This window comes from Myxine glutinosa, chromosome 11, assembly GCF_964187855.1.
Source record: "Myxine glutinosa chromosome 11, kmMyxGlut1.1, whole genome shotgun sequence".
NCBI lineage: Eukaryota > Metazoa > Chordata > Myxini > Myxiniformes > Myxinidae > Myxine > Myxine glutinosa.
In genome coordinates this window covers 66,258,314-66,283,768 of record NC_136271.1, presented here as the reverse complement: position 1 = coordinate 66,283,768, position 25,455 = coordinate 66,258,314, and the positions used below count along the sequence as shown (strand labels likewise).

The 25,455-nt window shown below is 46.8% G+C and overlaps 1 protein-coding gene across 10 annotated transcripts in view; it reads right to left on the bottom strand.

Moving 5' to 3' along the window:
* LOC137436727 (papilin) overlaps positions 1–25,455 on the bottom strand; it is a 285,438-nt gene that overhangs the window by 183,949 nt on the left and 76,034 nt on the right. For 9 of the 10 annotated variants that reach the window (XM_068130762.2, XM_078786728.1, XM_068130760.2 and 6 more), the window contains 4 exons: positions 24,737–24,956; positions 21,006–21,158; positions 16,347–16,499; positions 9,319–9,471 (listed from right to left, as the gene is read on the bottom strand). In XM_068130762.2, the coding sequence (XP_067986863.2) occupies positions 9,319–9,471; positions 16,347–16,499; positions 21,006–21,158; positions 24,737–24,956 (679 nt within the window). The remainder of the gene's footprint in view (positions 1–9,318; positions 9,472–16,346; positions 16,500–21,005; positions 21,159–24,736; positions 24,957–25,455) is intronic. The other variant, XM_068130767.2, reaches the window with a different exon arrangement.

Sequence of the window (25,455 nt, the reverse complement as noted above, 5' to 3'; positions counted from 1 at the left end):
CCTAGTCCCATTGTCTGTAAACAACACCCATTAGAGCCGATCTTCCCCTTCATTCCCCCATTAAATGTCGTGCCCAGGTCCCCCGCACCACACGTAGACAATTATAGGACATCTTGCTAGTTATTCTTAATCTATGTCAGTTAAGGACTTGTTTCCATTAATTATGACTCTTCGTTGCACCAGAATGTGATGATATGGCACCAGTAGGAGTTTAGGACCTTCCCATACCTCCCCGCATCTCTTCCCATCATCTCAAGCTCCAACAACAACCACAACAACAGCGGCTTTGCGTCCTCACTCCGGCTCGGTTGGCCGCCATTGAACATGTGCTCGACGGGGTTACCCAGAAGGGGGCTCCCTGTCGGCCCCTCGTCAAGGGCGGAGCCGGTAACCCCCGCACCCAATGAGAAGCCATGGGCCGATGCCATATGGGGCGGAGCTAACGAGCGAGGGCGTGACTCCCCGCCGGATATACGCGGCCCCGCGCCGGACGTGACGTGAGATGCGCCCCGAGCTTGGAAGGACAAGACGCCACCCTCCCGAGCGCTGAGCGACCTCCCCGGCATCTCCACCAAAGTCGCGACCCACGAGCGCTGAGCGACCTCCCCGGCATCTCCACCAAAGTCGCGACCCACGAGCGCTGAGCGACCTCCCCGCATCTGCTGGACACCAACGTACGCGATTCTGTCCCTGAGCCAGGTGCACCTGAGCCATCGACTGCCGCTTTCCTGGCCATCAAACCCCGTGTGAGTGAGCCTTGTCCCGTTTATCTGTGGTCTGTCTAGGGTTAATATAAGAGTGTGTTTACGTGCCCACCTTCCTATGTTTCCCTCTTGTCCTTGTAATCTAACCTTTTTCCGTACGAATATACTTGAGAACTGAACCCCTGGTGTCGTATTGTGTCATTATAACCCAGCCGCGTGTCTTCTCTTTCCTATTGAGCCAGCGTAGCGCGATTAGTCAACATTCGGGCACAATCGGGTAACTTGTACGGATACGGCGGCCATCCCGCTCGGCCCACCATACCATCAAAGTCGTATCTGTAACAATTGGTGTCGAGGAGTGAGATTGGACCCGGAGCGCGTTTACGCGCTCGAAATTATAACAGCGAAATTTGATTGTGTTTTACAAAAAAAAAAATAATAAAAACCCGAATTTTGAAAGTCGCGCTATGGCGGATCAAGACGGCTGGGGTCCGGTAGGGGAGAGTGAGGTAGGGTCGATCCAGGACCAAAATGAGGGACAGGAGGAGAGCGAAGCAGTGAGGGCGGCAGGTTCGCAAAATAGCGCCGTCACGCACGAAGTAGCGGGCGCGCAAAATGGCGCGCTCGCTCACGTGGTTGAAGGGTCCCAAAATAGCGGCGCCGCGGAGGGCGAGCCTGCGGTGGCGGCTGGGGACGCTGGGCAAACCGGGTTTGACCTCAGATTATTCTTGACCCAACTGAATGCAAAAATGGATAGGATGGAGGGCCAAATGAGGGTTGATAGTGGGCGAATAGAGGGCCAAATGGGGGTAATGGGGAACCGGATGGATGCTCAGGGTGAGCGATTGGAGGGCCAAATGGGGGTAATGAGGGACGAAGCGAGGGGTACCGGTGAGAAGTTAGACAATAATTTTGAGGAGTTAGACAAGAAAATTGGGAAGTTAGACAATAATTTTGAGGAGTTAGACAAGAAAATTGGGAAGTTAGACAATAATTTTGAGGAGTTAGACAAGAAAATTGGGAAGTTAGACAATAATTTTGAGGGGCTAGACAACGGGATAAAAGAGGTGAGAAATGGGTTAATGGGGGTAGAAAACAGAATGGCCGCTCAAGAGAATCAAATGGAAGGGATGCAAAAAGGGTTAGAGGGGTTAGAAAACAGTATGGAAGGCAAATTGAGGGACATGAGGGACCAAGCGGAAAGGGAAGTTAAACAAATGGAGCAGCAGATAGAGGGGGTCAGAATGGGGGTAGAAACCAAACTGGATGCTCACAGGGAGGAAATGGAGCAGATGAGGGTGGCATCTGGGCAGGAGATGCAAGTGATGGGGGAGGAGATCAGAAGAGGAGTGAGTGAGGAGGTCGGAGGAGTGCGCGAGGAGGTGAGGCACTGTAAGGAGCACATGGAGAAGGAGGTGAGAAAGGGGACTGTAAAGTTACAAGGGGGCATAGAGGACCTGACGCAGGAGGTGGAGCAGCTGACGGTGGGACAGACGGAGTTAGTGGAGCAGGTTCAAAGGAACGCTGCGGTATTAGGAGGGTTAAAAGCGACACAAAACGACATAAAAAACGACTTGATAGCGACAAAGAGGGAATGTCAGATGGTACGTGAGGGACTGACAACGAGGCTGGACGAGGTGATAGAGGTTATGGAGACGAAGGACCGGCAGGTGAGGACGCACATGGAAACGGTCAAGGTAGCCTTAGAGGATGAGCTTGAGGAGACGTACCGGGGAATAAAAGAGGTGAGGCACAAATTAGAAGAAGTGGAAGAAGGGGTGAGCGAAATTAAGAAGCGACGGAGAGGGGATAACAAAGAGATAAAAGAGGAGATAAAAGAATTGGTCCAAAGTCTGTGTTTGGATCGTGATGATGTGCTCATTAACCGGATGAGGGATTCGCAGGTGATGGAGGAGAAGCGAAGAGGAAGAGGACCCGGTGTAAGTGGTGACCAATATGGTCGTGCGTATGATGCGCCAGGGGATTTAATAAGCTTGGGGGTCGAGATAGACCCGGGTGTTCGTGAGAGGCCGTGGGTGAAGTGTGCGACAGGTCTGGTGTGCGAAAGAGGAGGTGTGCAAGGAAGTCCGACTCTGGGGTGTGTGAGGAAAAAGTGTGTGCCAAGGAGTGAGTGTGCTGGCGAGAGTGAGTCGGTCGTAGCGCGTGTGCGAGGGAGCACGTGGAAGCGCGGTGTGGTGAGTGTTGCAGAGGGTGTGACGGGAGAGTGTGCGCAAGAGTGTGCGCGAGAAAGGTGTGTGACGGACAGGTGCATGAGGAAAGAGTGCGCTGTCAGAAGTAAGGAAGAGTGTCCACCTGTGGTGAGTGTTACAGAGGGTGTAACGGGAGAGTGTGCGCGAGAAAGGTGTGTGACGGACAGGTGCATGAGGAAAGAGTGCGCTGTCAGAAGTAAGGAAGAGTGTCCACCTGTGGTGAGTGTTACAGAGGGTGTAACGGGAGAGTGTGCGCGAGAAAGGTGTGTGACGGACAGGTGCATGAGGAAAGAGTGCGCTGTCAGAAGTAAGGAAGAGTGTCCACCTGTGGTGAGTGTTACAGAGGGTGTAACGGGAGAGTGTGCGCGAGAGAGGTGTGTGACGGACAGGTGCATGAGGAAAGAGTGTGCTGTCAAGAGTAAGGGTGAGTGCGTTGTCACGAGTGGAGGTGAGAGTATTGAGAGTGACAAGGAGAGTGAGTTAGTTGTGACAGGTGAGCGAGGATGTACACCTGGGATGGAAGGATGCACACCTGGAATGGTAGAGCGTGAGTGGGAATGCACGCTGGAGTTGGTGGTGAGGCACGTGGTTGGGTGTGCGAATGAGAGCACACCTGTGATTGTCACAGAGGAGGTGACCGAGGAGGGGGCGCGAAGAGGTGTATTGGTGAGGTGTGCGAGCAACGAATGTGTGCCACAGTGTTCGGTGGTCAGGTGTGTGACCAAGGCTGTGAGTGGAATGGGTGTGCCTGGGTGTGTAAGGAAAGGTACGAGGAGCATGAGCACGGCTGGATGTGTGAGCAAGGAACGGGCTTCGGGGTGTAAGCATGCAGGTGAAGCATCGACATTAAACGGGTTAGAGGTTAGAGCGACTTATAGCCGAATCGGGCCCTCGGTGCGTGCCGGGCCTCACTTTGAACGGCCGCGTCCAGGCTCCACTAGGCGGAGCTGGCAGCCCGATAGAAAGGGTCGTCATGGCGACCACTTTTTGTTGAGACGTGCCGGCAGGTCGAGATCGGGACATTGGATGGCTCCACGCCGAGGTGATGCGTGGGATCTCGGCCCGGGTAAGCCCCCGTCCCTGCCCCGAATGCGGGACGTATCCAGCCGCTGGCACCGAACAACCTGCATTCATGGCTTGGCTTTACGAAGCCGGGCTTTGGACAGGAATTGGCGCACCGAGAGGTATTAGTGAGTCGACTGGGTGATGAGGTTAGTGTTTTGGACCCAAAATTAGAGAAAAACAAAATTTGATGATTGGCAAAGGATTGGCAGAGTGATGATTGGTAATGGTACAGTGATTGGCAGATGATTGGCAAATTTTTAATTTGTTGCAATTTGATGTGCGAAATTGGTAGTGAGAGACCCCCGATGTGGTGGGATGGCAAATCCACCATCCCTCACAGGTGGGGCAAAGGAGCAATAGCTTATGGGGTGTATGGCAGTGAAAACTAGCCCGGGTGGGTTAGGATATGGTGTGTAGGGATCTAGCGAAGATGACATTAGGTAACGTTAAGTTTAGTTAGTGACTGATACCTGTAGTGGGGACGCAGGTAGATTAGTATGGATGATAATGACGTGGGAGCGCAATAGTTTAAAGGGACGACTGGGAAGCGCAAGTTTCAGAAGGGAGTAGTTAGCTGAGATGATGCTGTGTGTGTGAGGATTGAACAGGTGTGATTGCACAGGTGTGCAACTGGACAGGTGTGTGGAGCAGTGTGTGAGTAGTGGGTGTTGTGGATCAGCGCGAATGCGCTTGGGGAGAGAAGGGTGCAGGTGGCACCAGGTGTGAGAGAACAGGTGTGCAAGTACAGGTGTGTGGAGAGAGTTGGAGTAAGTGGTACGGAGTGGTGTGCATGGTGCGAAGGAGTGGATGGGGGAAGAGTGGACCCCTTTCACGAGTACCCGGGGCGGGTAGTGTAAGTGTTAGGTAGAGGGTGCAGGTAAATTGTGGTTGGATATTGGCATTTGTGGTGCGGTTGCAGAATGGTGTTGTGAATGGGTGCATTAGTGTTGTGGAAATGGCTGGGCGTGTAGCCTATTAGTGTGTGTAGTTGGTTGGGCACTCCACCACTGTGAGGATGTCGGCCAGGTGAGGCCGCAGGTGGGCTCTGGGAGCCGGTAGAGTTGTGGATGGGGCCCGAGGATCCGGAGGATGGACCCGGGTAGCCCAGTGCCAGAGAGGGCACCGAGTGGGGAGAGTGCCAGAGGGCCTTCCCCAGGTAGTTAGGTTAGGGCAAGGAGCAGGTAAGCTCGGAGGCAACTGCAGTGGTGGAGGTGTGCAGGTGGGTAGACCCACTGGGAGAGGTACACGCCGCAGCCCAGAAATTGTGCGAGGGCACCGGGAGATGAATCGGGGGAGTGAGACCCCAAATTGAAGAGCACCACAGTTTGGCCAATGGGAATTGGTTTTTAGAACCCATAGTGTAAGAGGGCCAATGGTTTGGCCGGAGAAAGACCCCGGGTAGTGTAAAGTTGTTAAAGTCATTTAGGAGATAGTTAGGATTGATGAACCTGTCGCACCATACGCAGCCACTTACCTGTGGTGATGATGATGACTCCACACCTGTGTTTTCTTTGTTTTGTGCAGGAAATGAGAATTGCTGTTGGATTTGTGAGACGCATCACGACGTGGATGAGACATTGGGGTGATTCCATCTCTCCCTCCCTAGGAGGGACTGATGATGAATTGGTGATGGCAAATTTTGATGTTGAGTTGGAGATGGCAAATTTTGATGAGAGTTGAAAATGGCAAATTTGATTGGTTAGGAGGGAGAGAAGACGAATTTGGTATATGGGAGGAACGGGGAAGACAGTAGGGATGTTTGTTGATTTGTAAAGTAGATGTTTATGGGTAGTGTTGTGTTGTGTGGATACAGTAAGGGGTAAGGGAGGGGCCATGTAGGTTACCTGGTGGGGGGGGGGCGTACGATAGGAACGTACCTGTCTCACCTGGTTCCCATGTGCCCCCAGTGTGCATTACCTTATATTGCGTGCACTTTTGCGCCCTTACCACCTTACTCACTTGTTTCTTCTTTTGTCTCCCACCTCCGAGGATCTGGCTTTGGGGTAGAGAGAGAGGAGAGAGAGGTGCTGGCGACGCAGTTGTGGGCCTGCACTTTCGCTGTTCGCTGCCTGGATCGGTACACCATATGGACCGCAATGTTTGTGGCCACCCACAATGGACCGCAGTTCGTTTGCGGCCAAGCACCACCCGGGGATGGACCTATGGGTCAACGTGGCACCTATGCCATACAGGTGAACCACTAATAGTTAACACCACCAAGTGCACCACAAGAAGAGCAAGAGACACCTGCAGGGTTAGGGGTTGTTGAAGTTATTTTTATTCCAATGAACAATGGTGACTGCACCGATTGGTGGTGGGGTGGTGCTTTTGATGCTGGGAAAGGGTGCTCTGTACGTTATTAAAGGCCGTCGGCCACAGAGCACTCGTGGGTTGGTGTATCGATGTTGGCAAGCGCGCTCTCTCTATGCATAACATCTGCATGTGTTCCTCCAAAAACAGGTCCTGGATCGTAGTGTAAATAGCAGCGTAGTCTTGTAAATAATGCTCCCTACCGGCTGTATGTTTAGTTTGAGAATTCTTTCCGGATTCGGTTATCCTGTGGGTGTGTTTCTGTGAGGAGAAGGGTGCAACGTCGCAGGGGGACATATTTACTCATTTGTGAATATCTGTAAAACTGTCGCACTCAGGGTAGAGTTAATAGTAGAGGGAACTACATTGCGTGCCACACTAAAGTAGGTAAAAATTTATCGGGTCGGGACGCCCCGAGGGTAGAGAAGGGTGCAATGTTGCGAATATGGAATTTGACCTCCATATCCGCTTGTAAATATTCCCCTATCTTCTCCGATACTCCCCAACTCTCCCCTTACCCCATTCCCTAGTCCCATTGTCTGTAAACAACACCCATTAGAGCCGATCTTCCCCTTCATTCCCCCATTAAATGTCGTGCCCAGGTCCCCCGCACCACACGTAGACAATTATAGGACATCTTGCTAGTTATTCTTAATCTATGTCAGTTAAGGACTTGTTTCCATTAATTATGACTCTTCGTTGCACCAGAATGTGATGATATGGCACCAGTAGGAGTTTAGGACCTTCCCATACCTCCCCGCATCTCTTCCCATCATCTCAAGCTCCAACAACAACCACAACAACAGCGGCTTTGCGTCCTCACTCCGGCTCGGTTGGCCGCCATTGAACATGTGCTCGACGGGGTTACCCAGAAGGGGGCTCCCTGTCGGCCCCTCGTCAAGGGCGGAGCCGGTAACCCCCGCACCCAATGAGAAGCCATGGGCCGATGCCATATGGGGCGGAGCTAACGAGCGAGGGCGTGACTCCCCGCCGGATATACGCGGCCCCGCGCCGGACGTGACGTGAGATGCGCCCCGAGCTTGGAAGGACAAGACGCCACCCTCCCGAGCGCTGAGCGACCTCCCCGGCATCTCCACCAAAGTCGCGACCCACGAGCGCTGAGCGACCTCCCCGGCATCTCCACCAAAGTCGCGACCCACGAGCGCTGAGCGACCTCCCCGCATCTGCTGGACACCAACGTACGCGATTCTGTCCCTGAGCCAGGTGCACCTGAGCCATCGACTGCCGCTTTCCTGGCCATCAAACCCCGTGTGAGTGAGCCTTGTCCCGTTTATCTGTGGTCTGTCTAGGGTTAATATAAGAGTGTGTTTACGTGCCCACCTTCCTATGTTTCCCTCTTGTCCTTGTAATCTAACCTTTTTCCGTACGAATATACTTGAGAACTGAACCCCTGGTGTCGTATTGTGTCATTATAACCCAGCCGCGTGTCTTCTCTTTCCTATTGAGCCAGCGTAGCGCGATTAGTCAACATTCGGGCACAATCGGGTAACTTGTACGGATACGGCGGCCATCCCGCTCGGCCCACCATACCATCAAAGTCGTATCTGTAACAGTATATACGAGGTCGTGCTTGTTTATACATTATTTGTTATTTATAAAGTACATTTTTGTTATTTAAAAGCACCTAACAAAAAAAATTGGTGTTTTTTTTTTGAGGCTGGAACGGATTAATAGCATTTCAATGCATTTGAATGGGAAAATTTGCTTTGACTTACGAGCGATTTGGCTTACGAGCTCCGTCACGGAACGGATTAAACTCGTAAGCCGAGGTACCACTGTATATATATATATATATATATATATATATATATATATATATATATATATATATATATATATATATATATATATGTATATATATATGTATATATATATGTATATATATATATATATATATATATATATATATATATATATATATATTATATATATATATATACGTATAGATCCAATATATATGCAATCTCCCATAGTTTAGCAGACAATGAAAGCTGCATAAAGCAACCAAAAAAGGCAACACAAAGGGAAGCCCATTGCTATTTCAAACTCTACCCGAGTTCCCTCTACAGCTGCAGACAATCACAAGTAGTGCATACATGGAAATCCAAAATGCTACACACCGCCTCAGTGCTGGACCAGTTTCATCATTCATTGACGAGCATGTCTGTAGCTTTGTTGTATCATGTTAACAACAACTGATTAACTCCTTATATAGTCCAAGCTAAAACTTTAATTAGTATATCATGAATTCCATCGTGACGGAATCACCATGTGCACTCTAATGTTGAACATATAAGGTAATTATCTTGAATGCTAAGAAGAGCAGAGAGAATTCAATTATATGTATTGAACCAGAACTGTCACATGGCTACAGACGAGTACTACTCTCAGTGAGGCTTACCCCGTTTAACAAAATTTGTTACCTAGAATAGTCTTGTGACGGAATCACACTATGTGGACATGGTAAACAGACTAATGAGATTTGATATAAAAACTCTGCTCTGTTAGTGAACACAAGGTCTAGAAAAAAAAATTCGGAAGTCAGCAATAGTACTGCTTTCCTATCGCAGTCTTATTGGTAATGCAATGCAGAAACTGAAAACTATAGGTGGCAGACTAGGTAATGTGATGGAATCACACGTGATGTGACGGAATCACAAGTGCGCTTGTGACATGTTAACACAGCTGAAATGACAAAGTATCCAAAATAGGATTGGAAATCTTAGTAGAGAAAGTTGTGGATATACAGAACTCGGATGGAGGAACAAATAATGAGCAATTAAACAAATTAACAAATTTATTTTAATTTCATCATTGAACATGTAACGGTTATTATTAAGCTACTCTGACCGCTAGGCCTAGTTATCTCCTTGATACACAACAACACACAACATGCATTTTAAAGGCCATTTTCCCGACTAGAGCGGGGGTTAGCCAAATTAAATAGCCAAATATCCAAAAGCGGGGGTTAGCCAAGCCAAATATCCTTGATATCCTTGCACTCATACCTGAGACCAAGGGCCAAGGACCCACTCTTGTGACCTGCAAGGCCCCAAGTTGCAAGGTTGGATTCTGTCCGGCATGGTACGATTGTCACAGCCGTATCGCCATCCACACGTCACTTCTCTTATCTGGTCTCCTGGGCCACACTCTGCTGAGCACTGTGGGAATAATTGCAAGGGAATAATTGCAAGTGAAATGACATGACTCGAAAATGTCTGCGATTGTTGTTTAGGAAGACATTTTATCTTTTGTGATTCCATCAAATTGTTTTGAAATTGGTTAACATTTATAGTTCCGATGCAATTCAAACAGAGTGCCATAAATTTGACCTGCACTTCTCCGTAAGAGGCAGAGATTGAACTTCGTCGAGAGGATTGTTAAGAAACGAGATGGGGGGTTGCCAGACGGTCCTCTCAGAGAGAGATAGTGAGGGTGTGAGATTTGTCAGTATTGAAACACATATTCCAAGTATTTGACCATCTTGTGATTTTATAAAGGTCGGAAGAGAGAGAAGAGGATGCAGCCTACCTGTCTGAATAATGAGGGACATAATGGCAGAGGGTGGATTCATCAGCAAATAGATAAAAGGGATTTTTCAGAGAGTCAGAGATAAATTCGTATGAGGATCAAGAATAGGGCTGGGTCCAGCACACTGCTTGGGGCACTCCAGCCTTGACAGCGAGAGGAGATTAAAGGATTCATTTGAGAGCCACACGTTGGCTACGAGAGTAGAGGAAGTCAGTAAACCATGTGTGTGGAGTTTACCTTGGATGCCATAGGTGGAGAGTTTGAAAAGCAAGGCCAGACTGTATCAAAAGCACGAGATATATCCAGAAAGACGGCCCTGATCTCATGTCTGACATTGAGGGCTTCCATCTATTTTTTGTGTAAGTAGAAGCAGCGTGTCTAAGGTTGAGTGACGTGTTCTGAAACCAAATTAGTGATGTGAGATGAGGTTGTTGGAGAAAAGGAAGGCTTTCATCTCAACTGTGATGTTGAATTCCACGATCTTGCTGATTGGATGTAAGATGATTGGTCTATAGTTAAGGGCATCAGTTTGTGCACCTTTTTACGTCCGCCACTAAAGATAGATGGAGGTTAGGTTTTCACCCCTGTCTGTTTGTCTGTTTATTTGAGAACAGTAGTTCTCAAAAAGGTGTTGACTGGTTTGGACAAAACCTGGTGGACAAGTTGTGTGTTTGACTATGAAGAGTTGATTCAATTTTGGTGAAGATCTGGATCTGGATATTAGAATATTTTAAGTGATTTTTCACCATTGAGTGAAAGGGCCAACAAGAATACATAGCATGTTTAATATCTCAAAAAGTTAAGGATGGATTCAGATGAAACTTGTTTGCCGGATTGTGTGTGATGAGGACGAGCCAATTCGATTTCGGTGAAGATCTGAATATGGATCCGGATACGGGAGTTTTTTTTTTTTAAAGTGATTCTTCACCATCGAGAGATAGGGCCAAGAACAATACATAGCGTGATATTTCAAAAACTTGTGGACGAGTTATTGGGGTAACAAGAACAAGCTGATTCAGTTTTCCTTCAGGTCCCAATCCAGATCTGGTCGATCAGTGGGATACAAAATGTAACATGTTCAGCCTGGTGGAGGTCTGCTCTTAGTAAGGGAAACATATGAAAATCTGTTAACTAAATTGTTACCAAAAAATTTCTTCACCAATATGTTTGTAAAGGTGTGTAATAACATGTGCTAAAATGTTGAAGGTCAACTCCCGTGGGAAACCCAGAAAAAAAGCTGTTGAATTCGGGTACCGAAAAATTATTTTCGAGAATTTTTTTATTTTTTTAATCGGCCCTTAAGTAACTTATGAGGGGTCAAATAAGGGTTTTTCATGATTCTGAGTTGATTGTTAACATTTATATTTCACCACAGACACTCCTTTGTGGAAAAATAATTTCTAAATATATCTCATTTTCTACTTTGCAGGACATGGAGTCTAGCAATATGGATGAAGACGTTACTCCACCTGTGCTCAATTGCTTCATCTGTGCACGCTCGGATACACCAGCTGAAAGGCTCATACAGGCAACTCCAAAGGGATACTCAACTTTATTGAAACAAGCAGAAACTGTCGAAAATGTTACTGTTGTGGAACGTATGAAGGAGGCTCAAAAGGAAGGAAAACTGAGGTACCACCAGAAGTGTAAAAATGATCTGTACAACAACTTTGTTGCAACCACCAAGAAGTCAGCTCAAGCATCAAAGGCAGAGAAAGAGTCATCAAAGTTGAAGAGAAGACGCACTACTTGTGAGTTCAGTTCATCAACTGGCTGCAGTTCTAGAAGATCACAGTCAGTTGACCTCCTGTATAAGGATGTATGCATTCTTTGCAACCAACCAGCCCAGCTCTACAAAAATAATCCAGCACAAGCGAGAAAGAAATACAGAGTGCCAGATAATTTGACTGCAGATACACTGAAGGCAAGCTTGCTGAAGACAGCACGGAGTCGCGGGGATGACTGGGGCACTGAAGTCACTGGATGCCTGGAAGGGATCAACGACTTGGTAGCAGAAGAAACACTGTACCATTTGCGATGCAAACTTATGTTTGCGAGAGGTGACAGTTTGTCCAAGACTGATGAGGAAGGAAAAAGGAAGGGAGGACAGAGGAGTATTGATGAGGAGCGAGAGGCAGTTTTTATTGAATTCTGCGAATGGTTAGACTCAGAATTACAGCATGGGGTAATGAACATGGACCAAGTCCATGAAAAGCTGCAGGAGTTTGATCAGTCACCAGAGAAGAGCCTTTCTTATTCAAAGCATTGGCTAAAGATAAAACTTCTAGAGAAATACGAAGACACCTTGTATTTCACAACACAGGAAAGAAGGGCAGATGTACTCTGTCTCAAAGATGGCACCGACAATATTCTGCGAGGGCAACATGCTAATCTTGACCATGGAGATGAGAAGACTCAGATCATAAAGACGGCACTCAAGTTCATATCCAATGATATTACCTTGATTGATTTAGGTCCAAAGTCATACCCCACCACACACAGTATGACTGACATCAATAGTCAGCTGACACTTGTTCCTGCAAGCCTTCAGATGTTCTTGAGACCGATTGTCAAGACAGACGAAAGAGTTGCCGTTTGGGGGCAGAATTTTATTAAGGCCTGTCGACCTCGGTCTGGAGTATTGCCACACCAAATGGGGCTTGCCATACAACTTGATCATACATTTGGGTCAAAATGGATGCTCAACAGGTTCCACCGGCTGGGATACACTGAGTCTTACACGGAGACACAAAACTACAAATACTGCTTCCTTAATAGTAGGAGTGGAGATGATGTTCCAGATACTTCTGGCACTCTTGACACCATTGTGGAGGAAACCGATGAACAGATCAATGATGAGGTTGCGGTTGATGCTGCGCTTGAGGATCAATCAGTGATGACAGCCAAAGTGCCAGCCAGTGAAAGTGAATTGTCAAGTAATGATCAGGTGGTCTTTATGGAGGTTGGGGAAACAAACAATGCAGTCACTCAGTTTGTTGGAGACAATATCGATTTAAACATTGTCTCTATTCACGGAAACACTCCCTTTCACTCAATGGGTTGGATCGAAGTCACCTCTCCGGCACCACCTTTGCCAGATCCACAGACAACAGCAGCTTTTCCCCGGGTGAAGTTGAAGGCACTCGACAAAGCTAAGATCCTGAGAGGAACTGAAGTAAAGATTATTCCATTTACGAACAGGAAACAGATAGGAACGAACGCGATCATGTTTCTCCCCCTCGCTGAGCTTTCCTCCTCCCTGGCTCATGATCAGCCACTCCTCACTCCAGGTGACACACTCTGGGCAGCGGGGTGGGTGATCAAAGCCAACGATCCTGAGTTCCCACACTCCAACTGGAATGGCTGGATGAAGAGAATCCATGCTAATGATGCAAAGCAGAGCACACAGATCGAGTTCCTCCCAGTTATTGAAGGAGACCCTAATGACCTCAACACCATCTTCACCACTCTGAAAGAGTGCATACGGCGCGCTGGGGTCGCTATAGTGACCTTTGATCTTCCGATTTGGCTGAAGGCTGTGAATATAATAAAGCAGGCAAATCTACCCGTCATTCCAAGGTTGGGTGGTTTTCACCTGCTGAAGTCTTATCTTGGATCAATGGGTAACATCATGGAAGATTCTGGACTACTAGATGTGATCCAGTTGATCTATCCTGGAAGTACGACAGCCAACCACATCATGGATGGAGGATGTTTTGACAAGGCAATCCGTGTTCACCTCCTCATCGATGCAGCCATCTATCAACACATCATGAAACTTGCCTTCACTGAGGAGGAGCGTGGTGACATGAAGACCTTCATGGAGAAGGTGGCTGATGGGAAGATGGGAGCCAGACACTCAGACCCAGTAGTGCCAGTGTTTGAGCAAAGGTTTGAAGAAACCTTCAAACGACTCGCAAAAGGAGGAAGAACACCTGCACTCTGGGTGGAGTACCACCACATGGTAGATGTTGTCATGATGATGTTGTTGTCATGTCATGATGTCAACTGCAGTCATGATGTTGTTGAGTCTGAAGAAGACATAGACAATGACTGTTGAAACTTCTGACATTGTGAATGAGAAATAACTCTTGAGTATTATATATGTATGTGAAATAAAAGCTACTTTGTGTGTAAATGTAAAAGTGAAAATATAAATGTTAACAATCAACTCAGAATCATGAAAAACCCTTATTTGACCCCTCATAAGTTACTTAAGGGCCGATTAAAAAAAAAAATTCTCGAAAATAATTTTTCGGTACCCGAATTCAACAGCTTTTTTTCTGGGTTTCCCACGGGAGTTGAACTTCAACATTTTAACACATGTTATTACACACCTTTACAAACATATTGGTGAAGAAATTTTTTGGTAACAATTTAGTTAACAGATTTGTGAAATATCTCATAAAATGCCCTTACTATCTCTACCGAGTGCCGTTCTAGTTATGTAATGTAGTGATGTTTTCTGATTTCTAAGCAGATGGACGATGACCTAGAGCATGTGATAGGGTGGAATGGGCAGAGACAGGAAGTGCAAGAGCGGCGGAGCATGTTTTTAGGACAAGTGAGGTGATGCCGTCTGGTTCAGTAGCAGAGACAGACTCCAAGGTTGAAAGAAACTTCACCTTATGAGGTGCAAAAGATGGAGAGTCCAGAAGCAGTTGGGTACCACAGGCACGGTTGGGTACAGAGAGGATGGGTTGCGGATACAAGATTTGAAAGCATTCACATAACATGCATTCGGCCTTCTCATGAGCAGAGTCAGCTCTGATGCCATTTGAAGTGAGGTAAGGGATGGAAGGGGAGCATACTCCAGACACAGACTTAACAAGGTGCCACCAGGTTTTAGAGGAGGGTGACAAGTTTGAAAGTTCAACTGTGAGGATAGACAGATGCTGTTTCCTGGCTTTTCTGAGAGTGGACACCCACTTGTTGCGCGATATTTGGAATGCATCGAGATATCCTGGAGTCAGAAGTGCCTTCCAAAAAGAGAACGTAAGCTGTTTCACAGTCACTGTCTCACTACATGATTCTGTGTACCATGGACATGAAGAAGGGTAGGATAATGGAAGACGAGATGGGATGAATCTGTCCATGAGAAAGAGAGAGAGCTGGTTTCTGTGGAATAATTTCCAGGCTGACTTAACATCAAGGGAATTAGATATGGAAGACCAGTCCAAAAGAGAGATGGCTGCTTGCAGTCCCTGCTAATCTGTCTGAGTGAAGTGCCAGACTCGCCAGCATTGAAGCAGCTTTCTGAGAATAGCCAGAGAGATGTTGATTATATTAATCAATTGGAGTAGAGGAAGAGCAGGAGACATTTGTGGAAAGTTAGTCATCAACAAGTCTAGAAGGGAGGATTTGCTATTGGGTGAAATCCGGGTGAGAAAGTACACAGATTTAATCAGTCCCATGGAGTCACAGAAGTCCTTCGCTGAAGTGTCAGGGCTGGTGAGAGAGGTACCGACACCCAGCTATTTAACATGGTGACAATTGAAATTTCCACATAATGAGGAAGACAGAGTTGTGATGAGTGGTTAAAAGTTGGTCAATGTTGTCTGAGAGAGGGAGAGAGTGAGATAAGGATGATGCCATCACTGCTTGGAGGATGGTGCAACACACAGACAAACAAGAGGTGGGATTGGAGGGGAAGTCACAGCCAAATTTACTCCTGGGCTTGAGAGTTGTAAGATCAGTACAAGGACAGTGAGTAATTGAGTTGTTGATGTAGACAGGACACACTCCACCAGGGCAGGGTTCCAGCTGATCAAATCAGATGGAGAGAATGGGGAGGGACACTAAGGAGATAGGGATGCCCTATGGGAGGAAGGATTGTGTTAAACAGATGAGGTCTGGGCTGTCAGCAGCAGCCTGGATTGAGAGATCTGCCAGATTGGAGTGGAGTTCTCAGATCTTTGGTCTCAGATCTCTCAAGTCTCGGTCTCAGATGCACACAGTAAGGGACAGAGGGGGCAGGCTCGGAGGGTGAGGGACAGGAGGAGAAGGCTATAAAGGTGAGGGCTGGAGGGGGTGCGAAAGGGGGCAAGGGGGGCGATGGGAGTGCGTGAGGAGATGTGAGGGGACAACAAAGATGACAGGGACAGGAGCGAAAGTTGGGAGGGGGCAGGTGTGTGTGTGTGTGTGTGTGTGTGTGTGTGTGTGTGTGTGTGTGTGTGTGTGTGTATGTGTGTAAACAAGTTCCCATACTCAAATAGCCAAAGAAAGCTGCATAAAGCGACCAGGAAAGGCAACACAGAAGTAAGCCCTTTGATGTTTCAAACTCTACCCGAGATCCTCTGCAGCTGCAGACATTCACAAGTTGTCCATACATGACAATCCGAAATGCTACACTCCCCCCTCAGCCGCTGGACCGGTTTCATCACTCGTTGGTGAGCACGTCTGTAGCTTCATTGTATATGTTAACAACAACTGATTAACTCATTATATCGTCAAAGCTAAAACTACAATTCATATATTGTGTTAGAAGTGTTTCTGGCATTAATACCTGAGACCAAGGGCCAAGGACCCACTCTGGTGACCTGCAAGGCCCCAGGTTGCACCGTTGAATTCTGTCCGGCATGGTGCGGTCGTCACAGCCGTATCGCGTTCCACACGTCACCTCTCTTATCTGCTCGCCTGGACCACACTCAGCTGAGCACTGTGGGGATAATTCCAAGGGGTTAACATGACTTGAAAATGTCTGCAATTGTTGCTTAGGAAGACATTATATCTTTTGCGATTCCATCAATTTGTTTTGAAATTGGTCAACATTTATAGTTGTGATGCAATTCAAACAGAGTCCTACAAATATGACCTGCACTTGTCAGTAAGAGGCAGAGATTGTACTTCCTCAAGAGGATTGTTAAGCTAGACAGGGGGGTTTGCCAGACGTTTTTTTTTTGTATGTTAAGTCGAGGTTCATGCAAGAGCTATCACATAGGACATATAATAAAGGGAGTGGGGACAAGAGGGTGGAGAAAGGGAAGCACAACAACTGTGGAGAACAGGGAGATTTGGAGATCTGTGGAAGGGAGAGTGTTGGGGTGGGGTACACAGAATGGACACCACAGTAACTTTCAGGAGGAGAGGGATTGAAGAGAATGTTGGAGTTTGTTCCATAGGCGGGAAAAAAGAGGAATGAAAGGGTGAAGGTGAGCAGAGAGTCTTGATTTTGGAAGTTGCACAAGAAGAGGGTTGCTGGGAGATCTTTTGCGCCCTGAAGGAATATTTGGGGGGACAGAGCACAGACAGAGCTGGGGGAGCTAGGCCGGAGAGGAGTCGGTAGAGGACAGAAAGACCACCAACCTGCCTGCGGTGGGTAAGTGAAAGGCCCTCAGAATGAGCTTCATCGTGGGAGATTCCAATGATACTGAAAGCCTTGGTTTCTACAGTGTGAAGCCAAGCTAGGTGTGAGGCAGGGGCACAAGCCCAGAGGGGAGAGCAGTATTCCATCAAGCTGCGGATGAAAGCTTTTTATGTGGTGAGGAGCTCAGTTGTGCCAAGGAAGGACCTCGCATGATGGAAGATGCCCAGTCAGTGACTGGCTTTGGAGACCAGCTTGGAAATGCAGTTTCCCCTGGAAAGATCATGGCAGATAGTGAGACCCAAAAGCTTGAGTGACAGAACTTCTTTGAGAGGATTGTTGAGAAAGTCGATGGGAGGGTTGAACAGGTGGTCTTTTTAGAGAGACAGAGTGGGGGTGTGGTATTTGTCAGGAATGAAATACATGTTCAACTTGTTTGACCAGTCTGTGATTTTGTTCAGGTCTGCAGAGAGTGAAGAGGTTGCTACCTGCCGATCTGAGGTTTGAGATATGGAGCGGCAGAGAGTGGAGTCATCAGCGAAGAGATAGAGAGGATTTTCCAGGAAGATAGAGAGAACATTTATGAAGATTAGAAAAAGCACAGGGCCCAGACACTGACTTGAGAAACTCTAGACTGAACAGGAAGAGGAGATGAGAGAATTCCATCTAGAGCCAGATGTTGACTATAACAGGAGAGGAAGTCTGCAAGTCATGCATGGAGATTTACATGGATACCATAGGAGGAGATTTTGGTGAGCAGAGTGGGGTGACAGACTGTATCGAAGGCACATGATATGTCAAGGGTGACAGCTTTGATTTCCTGTTTGGCATTGAGGACTTCCATCCATTGTTGAGACAGCACAAGCAGCATGTTCATAGTAGAGTGACCTGGTCTAAATCCAAATTGATGAATCAAGATCAAGCCATTGGAGTGGAGGAAGGATTTAATATCAGAAGCAATTATGGATCCATGACCTTGCTGATGATTGGGAGCAAGCTGATTGGTCTGTAGTTGCAAAGATCTGTTTTTGAACATTTTTGTGCCAAACAAATTTCAAAAAAAGTATTTGACCATCTTGTGATTTTGTCAAGGTCTGAAGAGAGAGCAAAGCGGCTGCAGCCTGCCCACTTGAAAGATGAGGGATGACATAGCAGAGTGTGGGGCCATCAGCAAATATATAAAGGGTATTTCCCAGAGAATGAGAGATCGCTGCCTTGGGGACTCGTCCCAGAACACTGCTTGGGTCACCCCAGCCTTGACAGGTAGAGGAGATGAAAGGATTCCATTGAGAGCCACATGTTGGCTATGAGAGGATGTGAGTCAGTAACCCATGTGTGGAGTCGGCTCCGCAATGCATACGCAGAGAGTTTGAAGAGCAAAGCTGGATGCCAGACTGTTTCAAAAGCACGAGTTCTCCAGAAAGACGGCCCTGATCTCATGTCTGACATTGAGGGCCTCCATTCATTGTCGGGTGGGTAGAAACAGCATGTCCAAGGTGGAGTGACCTGGTCTAAATCCAAATTAGTGATGTGAGATGAGGTTGTTGGAGAAAAGGAAGGATTTTATATCAAATGTGATGATGGATTCCATGACCCTCCTTATGATTGGGGAAAAAATGATAGGTCTGTAATTAAGGGGAGCAGTTTTTGCACCTTTTTGACCTCCGCCACCAAAGGTGGATGGAGGTTATGTTTTCACTCCTGCCTGTCTGTCTGTCTGTGAACAGGATATCTCAAAATGTTATGGACGGATTCAGACGAAACTTGTTGGACAGGTTGTGTGTTTGACAAGGAAGGATTCATTCAGTTTTAGTGAAGATCTGAATTCGGATCCGTAAACTAGAATTTTTTAAGTGATTCTTAATCATTGAAAGGTTGGGCCGTGTGCGCTGTATCGCACTAGTACCTCACTGTTATTTTATTTACATAAATGTAACAATGAAAAACAAGGCATTTCCTGAGACATGATATTTCTGCTGATATTATTTGATGCCACATAACATTATCACGCATAACGCCGACACCGAGGCAAATGTGTCTAGCAGCTCCGCCCCCATCAATCTGATTGACAGTCATAGCCACGCCTACCCCGGTCCTATTCTTTTACATAGGAATGTAGTTTTACGTACTTTTTGAGGAATCCCTTCAAGCTACGAGAATTATAATACCAAAGGATGTTGTCAGTAAAACTCTGTCGGATGGTAGCAGAATCATTGCCATTGATAGAGGCAGCTCAGAAATATGCCGTCTGAAGAAGATTATTATTATTATTATGAACAAGAAGATGAATTCCCGGGTTTGACCGATCTTGATTTTTGCTTTATTTTGCTTTTGCCTTGGTCTGGAGAATTGAAAAGTGATCCCTACCTCGACAATCAGCTGAACAGACCAGGTAGGCTCTCATATTTAGCCTAAGCGAGGTTTTAAACAAGATAATCCAACTTTCGTTTTGTATGTAGCAGATGGGAGCGACATTTTATTCCGCGCCATCCCTACATAGAGTACTAGCATGCTCTCTGATATTCCCAAGTTCCTCTTGAGCTGCAGACATTTACATGAGAATCCAAAATGCTACATGCCTCCGTCAGCCGCCGGACCGGTTTCATCACTCGTTGGCGAGCACGTCTGTATCTTTGTTGTATTATGTTAACAACAACTAACTCATTATATGCTCCAAGCTAAAACTATAATTAATATATTGTTGCGGATATGGGATTTGCATCCATCCATATCCGCTTGTAAATATTCCCCTATTTCCTCAATACTTCCCAACTATCCCCAATCCCCCATTCCCTAGTCCCATTTTCTGTAAACAACACTCTGTAGACCCGACCTCCCCCTATTTCCCCCATTAAATGTCGTGCCCAGGTTCACCGCATCTCATGTAAGACAACTATAGGACATCTTGCTAGTTATTCTTAGTCTATGTCAGTTAAGGACTCGTTTCCATTAATTCTGACCCTTCGTTGCACCAGAATGTGATTGTATGGCACCGTTAGGAAGTTTAGGACCTCCCAATACCTCCCCGCAGCTTTTCCTCACGGTTCAGCAACAACAACAACAACAACAGCAACGGCAGCGGCGTGCACAGGGAGTGCGCGTCCTCACTCCGGCTTGGTTGGTAGGGGGTGTTGGGAGGGCACGAGGCCTTCCCAACGAGCCACCATCGAACATGTGCTCGACGGGGTTACCAAATAGGGGCTCCCTGTCAGCTCCTCGTCAAGGGCGGAGCCCGGTAACCCCCGCACCCAATGGAAGCGGCGGACCAGCCCCAGGGGGGCAGAGCCAACCAGCCGAGGGCGTGTCACTCCCCACTGAGCATGCGCAGGAAGAGGGAGGTGACGTCAGATGCGCGCTGAGCTTGGAGCAAGCAAGACGTACCCTCCGAGCGCTGTGAGGCCTCCCCGCATCCTCTGGACTGGACCGTGCTTTATCCTGTCCCCGAGCCAAGGTGCACCTTGTGCTATCGACTGCCTGTCCCTTCCTGCCATCAATCCCTGTGTAAGTCAGCCTTGTTCCGTGGTCTGTCTGGGATAAGATAAGACGGTAATTAAGTGCCCATCTCTTCTGTGTCTTTACCTCACTGCCTTGTAATCTACCCCTTTTCTCCACCACTGTAATTATACCCTCCTCCGGAGGTCTTGAGAACTGTACCCCTTGCGTCGTTTCCTCTTTCCCAGTCGTCGTGTCCTTTCTATCATTGATTTGGCATAGCGCGATTTGGTCAACGTCTGGGTGAATCGGGTGAGTTGGGGAAGAATCGGGGGAACTGTTAGGTCGCGGCAATACCACCGCTCGGTAAATAACATCTAAACCGCGTCCGTAACAATATTGTGTTAGAAGTGTGTCTGGCACTCAAACCTGAGACCAAGGGCCAAGGACCCACTCTGTTGAACTGCAAGGCCCCAGGTTGCATCGTTGGATTCTGTCCGGCATGGTACGGTCGTCACAGCCGTATCGCGTTCCACACGTCACGTTTCTTATCTGCTCTCCTGGGCCACACTCAGCTGAGCACTGTGGGGATAATTCCAAGGGGTTAACATGATTCCAAAATTTCTGTGATTGTTGCTTAGGAAGACATTTTATCTTTTGCGATTCCAACAAATTGTTTTGAAATTGGTTAACATTTATAGTTGTGATGCAATTCAAACAGAGTGCTACAAAATTTGATCTGCACTTGCAAATAAGAGGAAAAAAAAATCAAGAGAGTCGTGTTGCTGTCCTTTGATCCACGATAGGAAAATGTATTTGTCTAAACCTGGAGAATACCTTGAAAAGCAATGAAAGTATAATCTTTGCAATTTAGTTGTGAGTACAGTTGGAACCCGACAGTTGTGGTCCCAACATTCGCGGACCCCACTTATTCGCAGTATACATTCGCTGCCTTTTGCTTCACGTATTTGTGGTTTTTCTCGTGCATATTCGCTGTTTTTCGTGTTGTATTTGCTGTTTTTCTGATCTGATTCGACATTCGCAGCCTTGTTCTTCGCATATTCGTGGTTTTTCGTGGGATTTTTGAATTTCACTTATGAATCACGAACCGCCGAGAAACTATCCCCCCTTTTCATATTGAAACAATGCCCCCATATTCACAGAAACGACATTCGTGTCATTTTCCAGGAACGTATTGTCGTGTGATTCCCCAGGTGAACACCACAGGGATCACGGATAGCCAAAGCAAGCTTTTAACTCTGAGGCGACTGATCAAATGCGGATTTTACTATATGCGCCAGAGGAAGAAAGGGGAGGGGAAGATGAAGGGTCTTACCTGTTGTCCGCCGGCAGTCCCAAAACCTGCAAAGAACATAACTCAAACGAAAAATGGGTTTAAAATGTACAAAAATAAACAGGTTTGTTTTTACAGAATGCCGATGACAAGAAACACGATGGTAAACTAAATTCCTAACCAGGACGTCCCCCACACCAGACTTACACACAGACGAGGGAAAATAACGTTGGAAAATAATGGTGTGATTATTTCGTCTACTTAGCTCAGATTGGCGGGTGTATCTCGTCAGGAAGGGTGTCGGCCCCAAGCGTGCCGTCTGGACGCGGCTCTGTGCTTGGCGGGAAGGAAGGCCGCAGTCTGCTTGGTTCACCAGGCCGTGCGCGCTGTCGCGAAGCAAGCCTCACAGTCCATCTCAAACGGCAGGCTTGCAGCTTGCCTCTCAGCCACGTTGGTGAAACCAAGCTCATTGTTCGTCAAAGGACCACCGTCAGCAAGAGTCGAGGGCCAGAGGTGAGCGAGAGGCAGGAAGGAGAAGAACGCGATAGGCAGAAACAGGGCGAGCGCGACCGTCAGGAACCAGAGGAAAGCGAGGGGAGAGAGAGAGAGAGAGAGAGAGAAGATGTCCGTTTTCATTCTCTTTTGTTGGTCCCGGCGTGACGTCATCGGTGCCTCTCCTCGAATCCCTGCCGGCCAACACCACAGGCTTAGCTCTGCACCACTCAGCGCGCAGTCCACCTCTGACGTCATCGGTCGTACCTTGCCAATCAGCGTGCTGCTTCCTCCTCGGCCTTCTTTCACTAACCAGTGAGTGCCTTCTTACTCTGCCCTGGCCAATCACGGCTCCTCGGGGCGTGTCTTCGGCTGGCTCGACCTCGATGTGTGCTGTAGTTGGTTGCCGTCCCATCGGCAGTGCTCAGAACTGGCTTCCGGTTGGTTTCATTATTATTTAATGTGCTTTAATTGCCATTCTCACTAGTGTCTTATTGCGGTGCCATAAGGGACAAAGGATCAACCACATCGGGAACGACAAACAGGGAAGTAGTTAACCTAATCCCTATAACTATTTAACATGCCCCATTCCTCGTAATGGGACGAAGATACACCTTAATCCGACATCCGGGCTAAACAGTTCCTCTACTTATTACATGGTAGTGGTTCTTCTTCTTCACGACAGTCGGAGCATGTTACCTACACAAATCTACCTGGTCTAAAGTATCTCTACCCCACCGACATAACAGTATTATCCCCCGCGAATGTCGGGGTCCGACTGTATTAAAAAAAAAGTCCAGATCAATTTTGAAGCACCCTGGGACAATTAAACATTTTAAGTAGCAGGTTTTTCTTATCTCAGGAAAGGAATAAATATGTTCACTGAGTTGAGATGTTTTTGTTGCATTTGACATCCTATTATGTATGTACATGGTGGATGAGTTGGTTGTGTGACAAGAACAAGCCGATTATATTTTGGTTCAGGTCCAGATGTAGATGGGATACAAAACGTAAACTGTTCAGCCTGACGGAGGTATGCGCTCTACGTAGTGCCGTTCTAGTTGTTGATGCGATTTATTGAAGTGCCATAATGGGACACAGATGAGGTGCAATCTCTCGTGGATTGAACCTCTACAGTCTCCGCTCCACCAACTGAGCTATCGAAGGAAGATGAGGTGCAATCTCTGACAGAGATAAAGGCTGAATAATTACATGAACATATCCTTGTGACCATATCATGTGATGTTGCTTGTGCTGAATGTTATCACATCTGGATCCAATGTTGAAGTAACAATCTCAATACCGGATACAGTATGTCCACTGCTGACAGCATCGAGGGTATCAGCTCCTTTCCCGGTTCAAAAGGTTCAAACGGAAAGGCTTGGCAAGGTTCAAACGCAATGATCAATGATATCCCAGATATGATCAATTGGATTTAAATCTGCTACGGTGGCAGACCAGGGTGTCATGACATTGACATTGGCATTGACAAGAACGTCCCTTGTTTGAATGGCCCTGCGAGCAGGAGCGTTATCGTGCATAAAGATTATTCCAGGACTATGTTGTTGAAGGGTAGGCGTCTGATATGCCATCAGATTGCCACGGACATGGATCAATAAACTTATGGATGCACGAGTTGTAGGTCATATTCTTCTTGTGATCCATTCATGCTGGATGACCTATGGAGCTCCACAGGAAATTTCGCCATTTATGTCGGTGTGTGCCATGTGTTCAACTTGCGTGCAGATGACTCTTACCTCTCATTGCATTTTCCATAGTTCCTCACCAGGTCTCCCTTGGCCTATCCTCCCTCCATTTTTCTGGGTTTTTTTTACTATGTCGTCATTGTCCATGCGTCATATGTGACATCTCCATTTCCATCTTCTTAGTTTGATTTCCTCCATTATATTTTTCCTTCCTGTTATTCTCTCTATCTCTTTCTTGCTAGCCTGGTTTGACGAAGATTTGTAGGATCATTTTGTGGGAACTGTAGATGAAAGACTCCATTTTCTGTGTGAGCCCTTTGGTGACTTTCCAGGTCTTACATCCAGAGAGAGACACTGATTTCACATTACAATAAAATATTTTACATTGCTATCAATATCAAAAAACCTAAGGATGAATGAGATGCACATGCTGAACGATTATTGCATGAGGCAATTACATTTCGTAGATACTTGCAATCAGGTGTTCTGCACATCCCTCGTGTCAAAAGGGCACTTCAAATGAACACTGTAACAGTCTTTCAACAATTACATTATCAACTTTACATGTTCGCTTGTTTATGGTGGAGTGTATATAGTTAGCCAAATTGAGTTGCAATGAAAAAGGTGCACGGAAGAAGGATCGGACACATGTATGAAATCTCACTTACAGGTTGCCATTCTCCCACAATCCATTCAGTACAGGGTCCAGCTTGGCAGGAACGGTGGTCCTCTGGTCTTCGCAAGCCCCTTGTCTGACACTCTTGATCAGGTGCTTGTGCTGAGCTTGGACCATCAGGCCCAGTGGAATGTGCAAGGCAGTATATGGGACGTGTCTGGTGGCCTTCACCACAAGTCACAGAACATGCATCCCATGGGCCTTCTCGCCACCTGCGATAGGATGTTGGCATAGCGAGAAAGAGATCTCTGCATGTCTATGTAGAGATATACAGAGATAGAGCAACGACATAGAGAAAAAGAGAGCAAAGTAGAGGGAAAAGAGAGAGAAAAAGAGAAAAGGAGAGAGAGAGAGAAAGAGAGAAGAGCCAGAAGGACCAACATGGACAAACATTCCAGCAATGCCAGGGTGAAGCAGCTTTGGTAATGTGTGAACATTTCTAATTTTGGCCTTAAATAGAAGCAGAGAATACAGTCACGTGAAAAAGTAAGTACACCCCATGTAAAGTTTTGACTTTTTCAACATATTTCAACATACAGCTATTTGATCTTCATTTCAACAATATTCATAGATAAAGGTGATATAATATAACAAATATCATGAAACATTTACATTTTATAGTCCATTGTATAATTTAAATAAACATAAATGCAAATTTCGCATGTGGAAAAAGTAAGTACACCCTTGACTCTAATATGTGGTATTTACCCA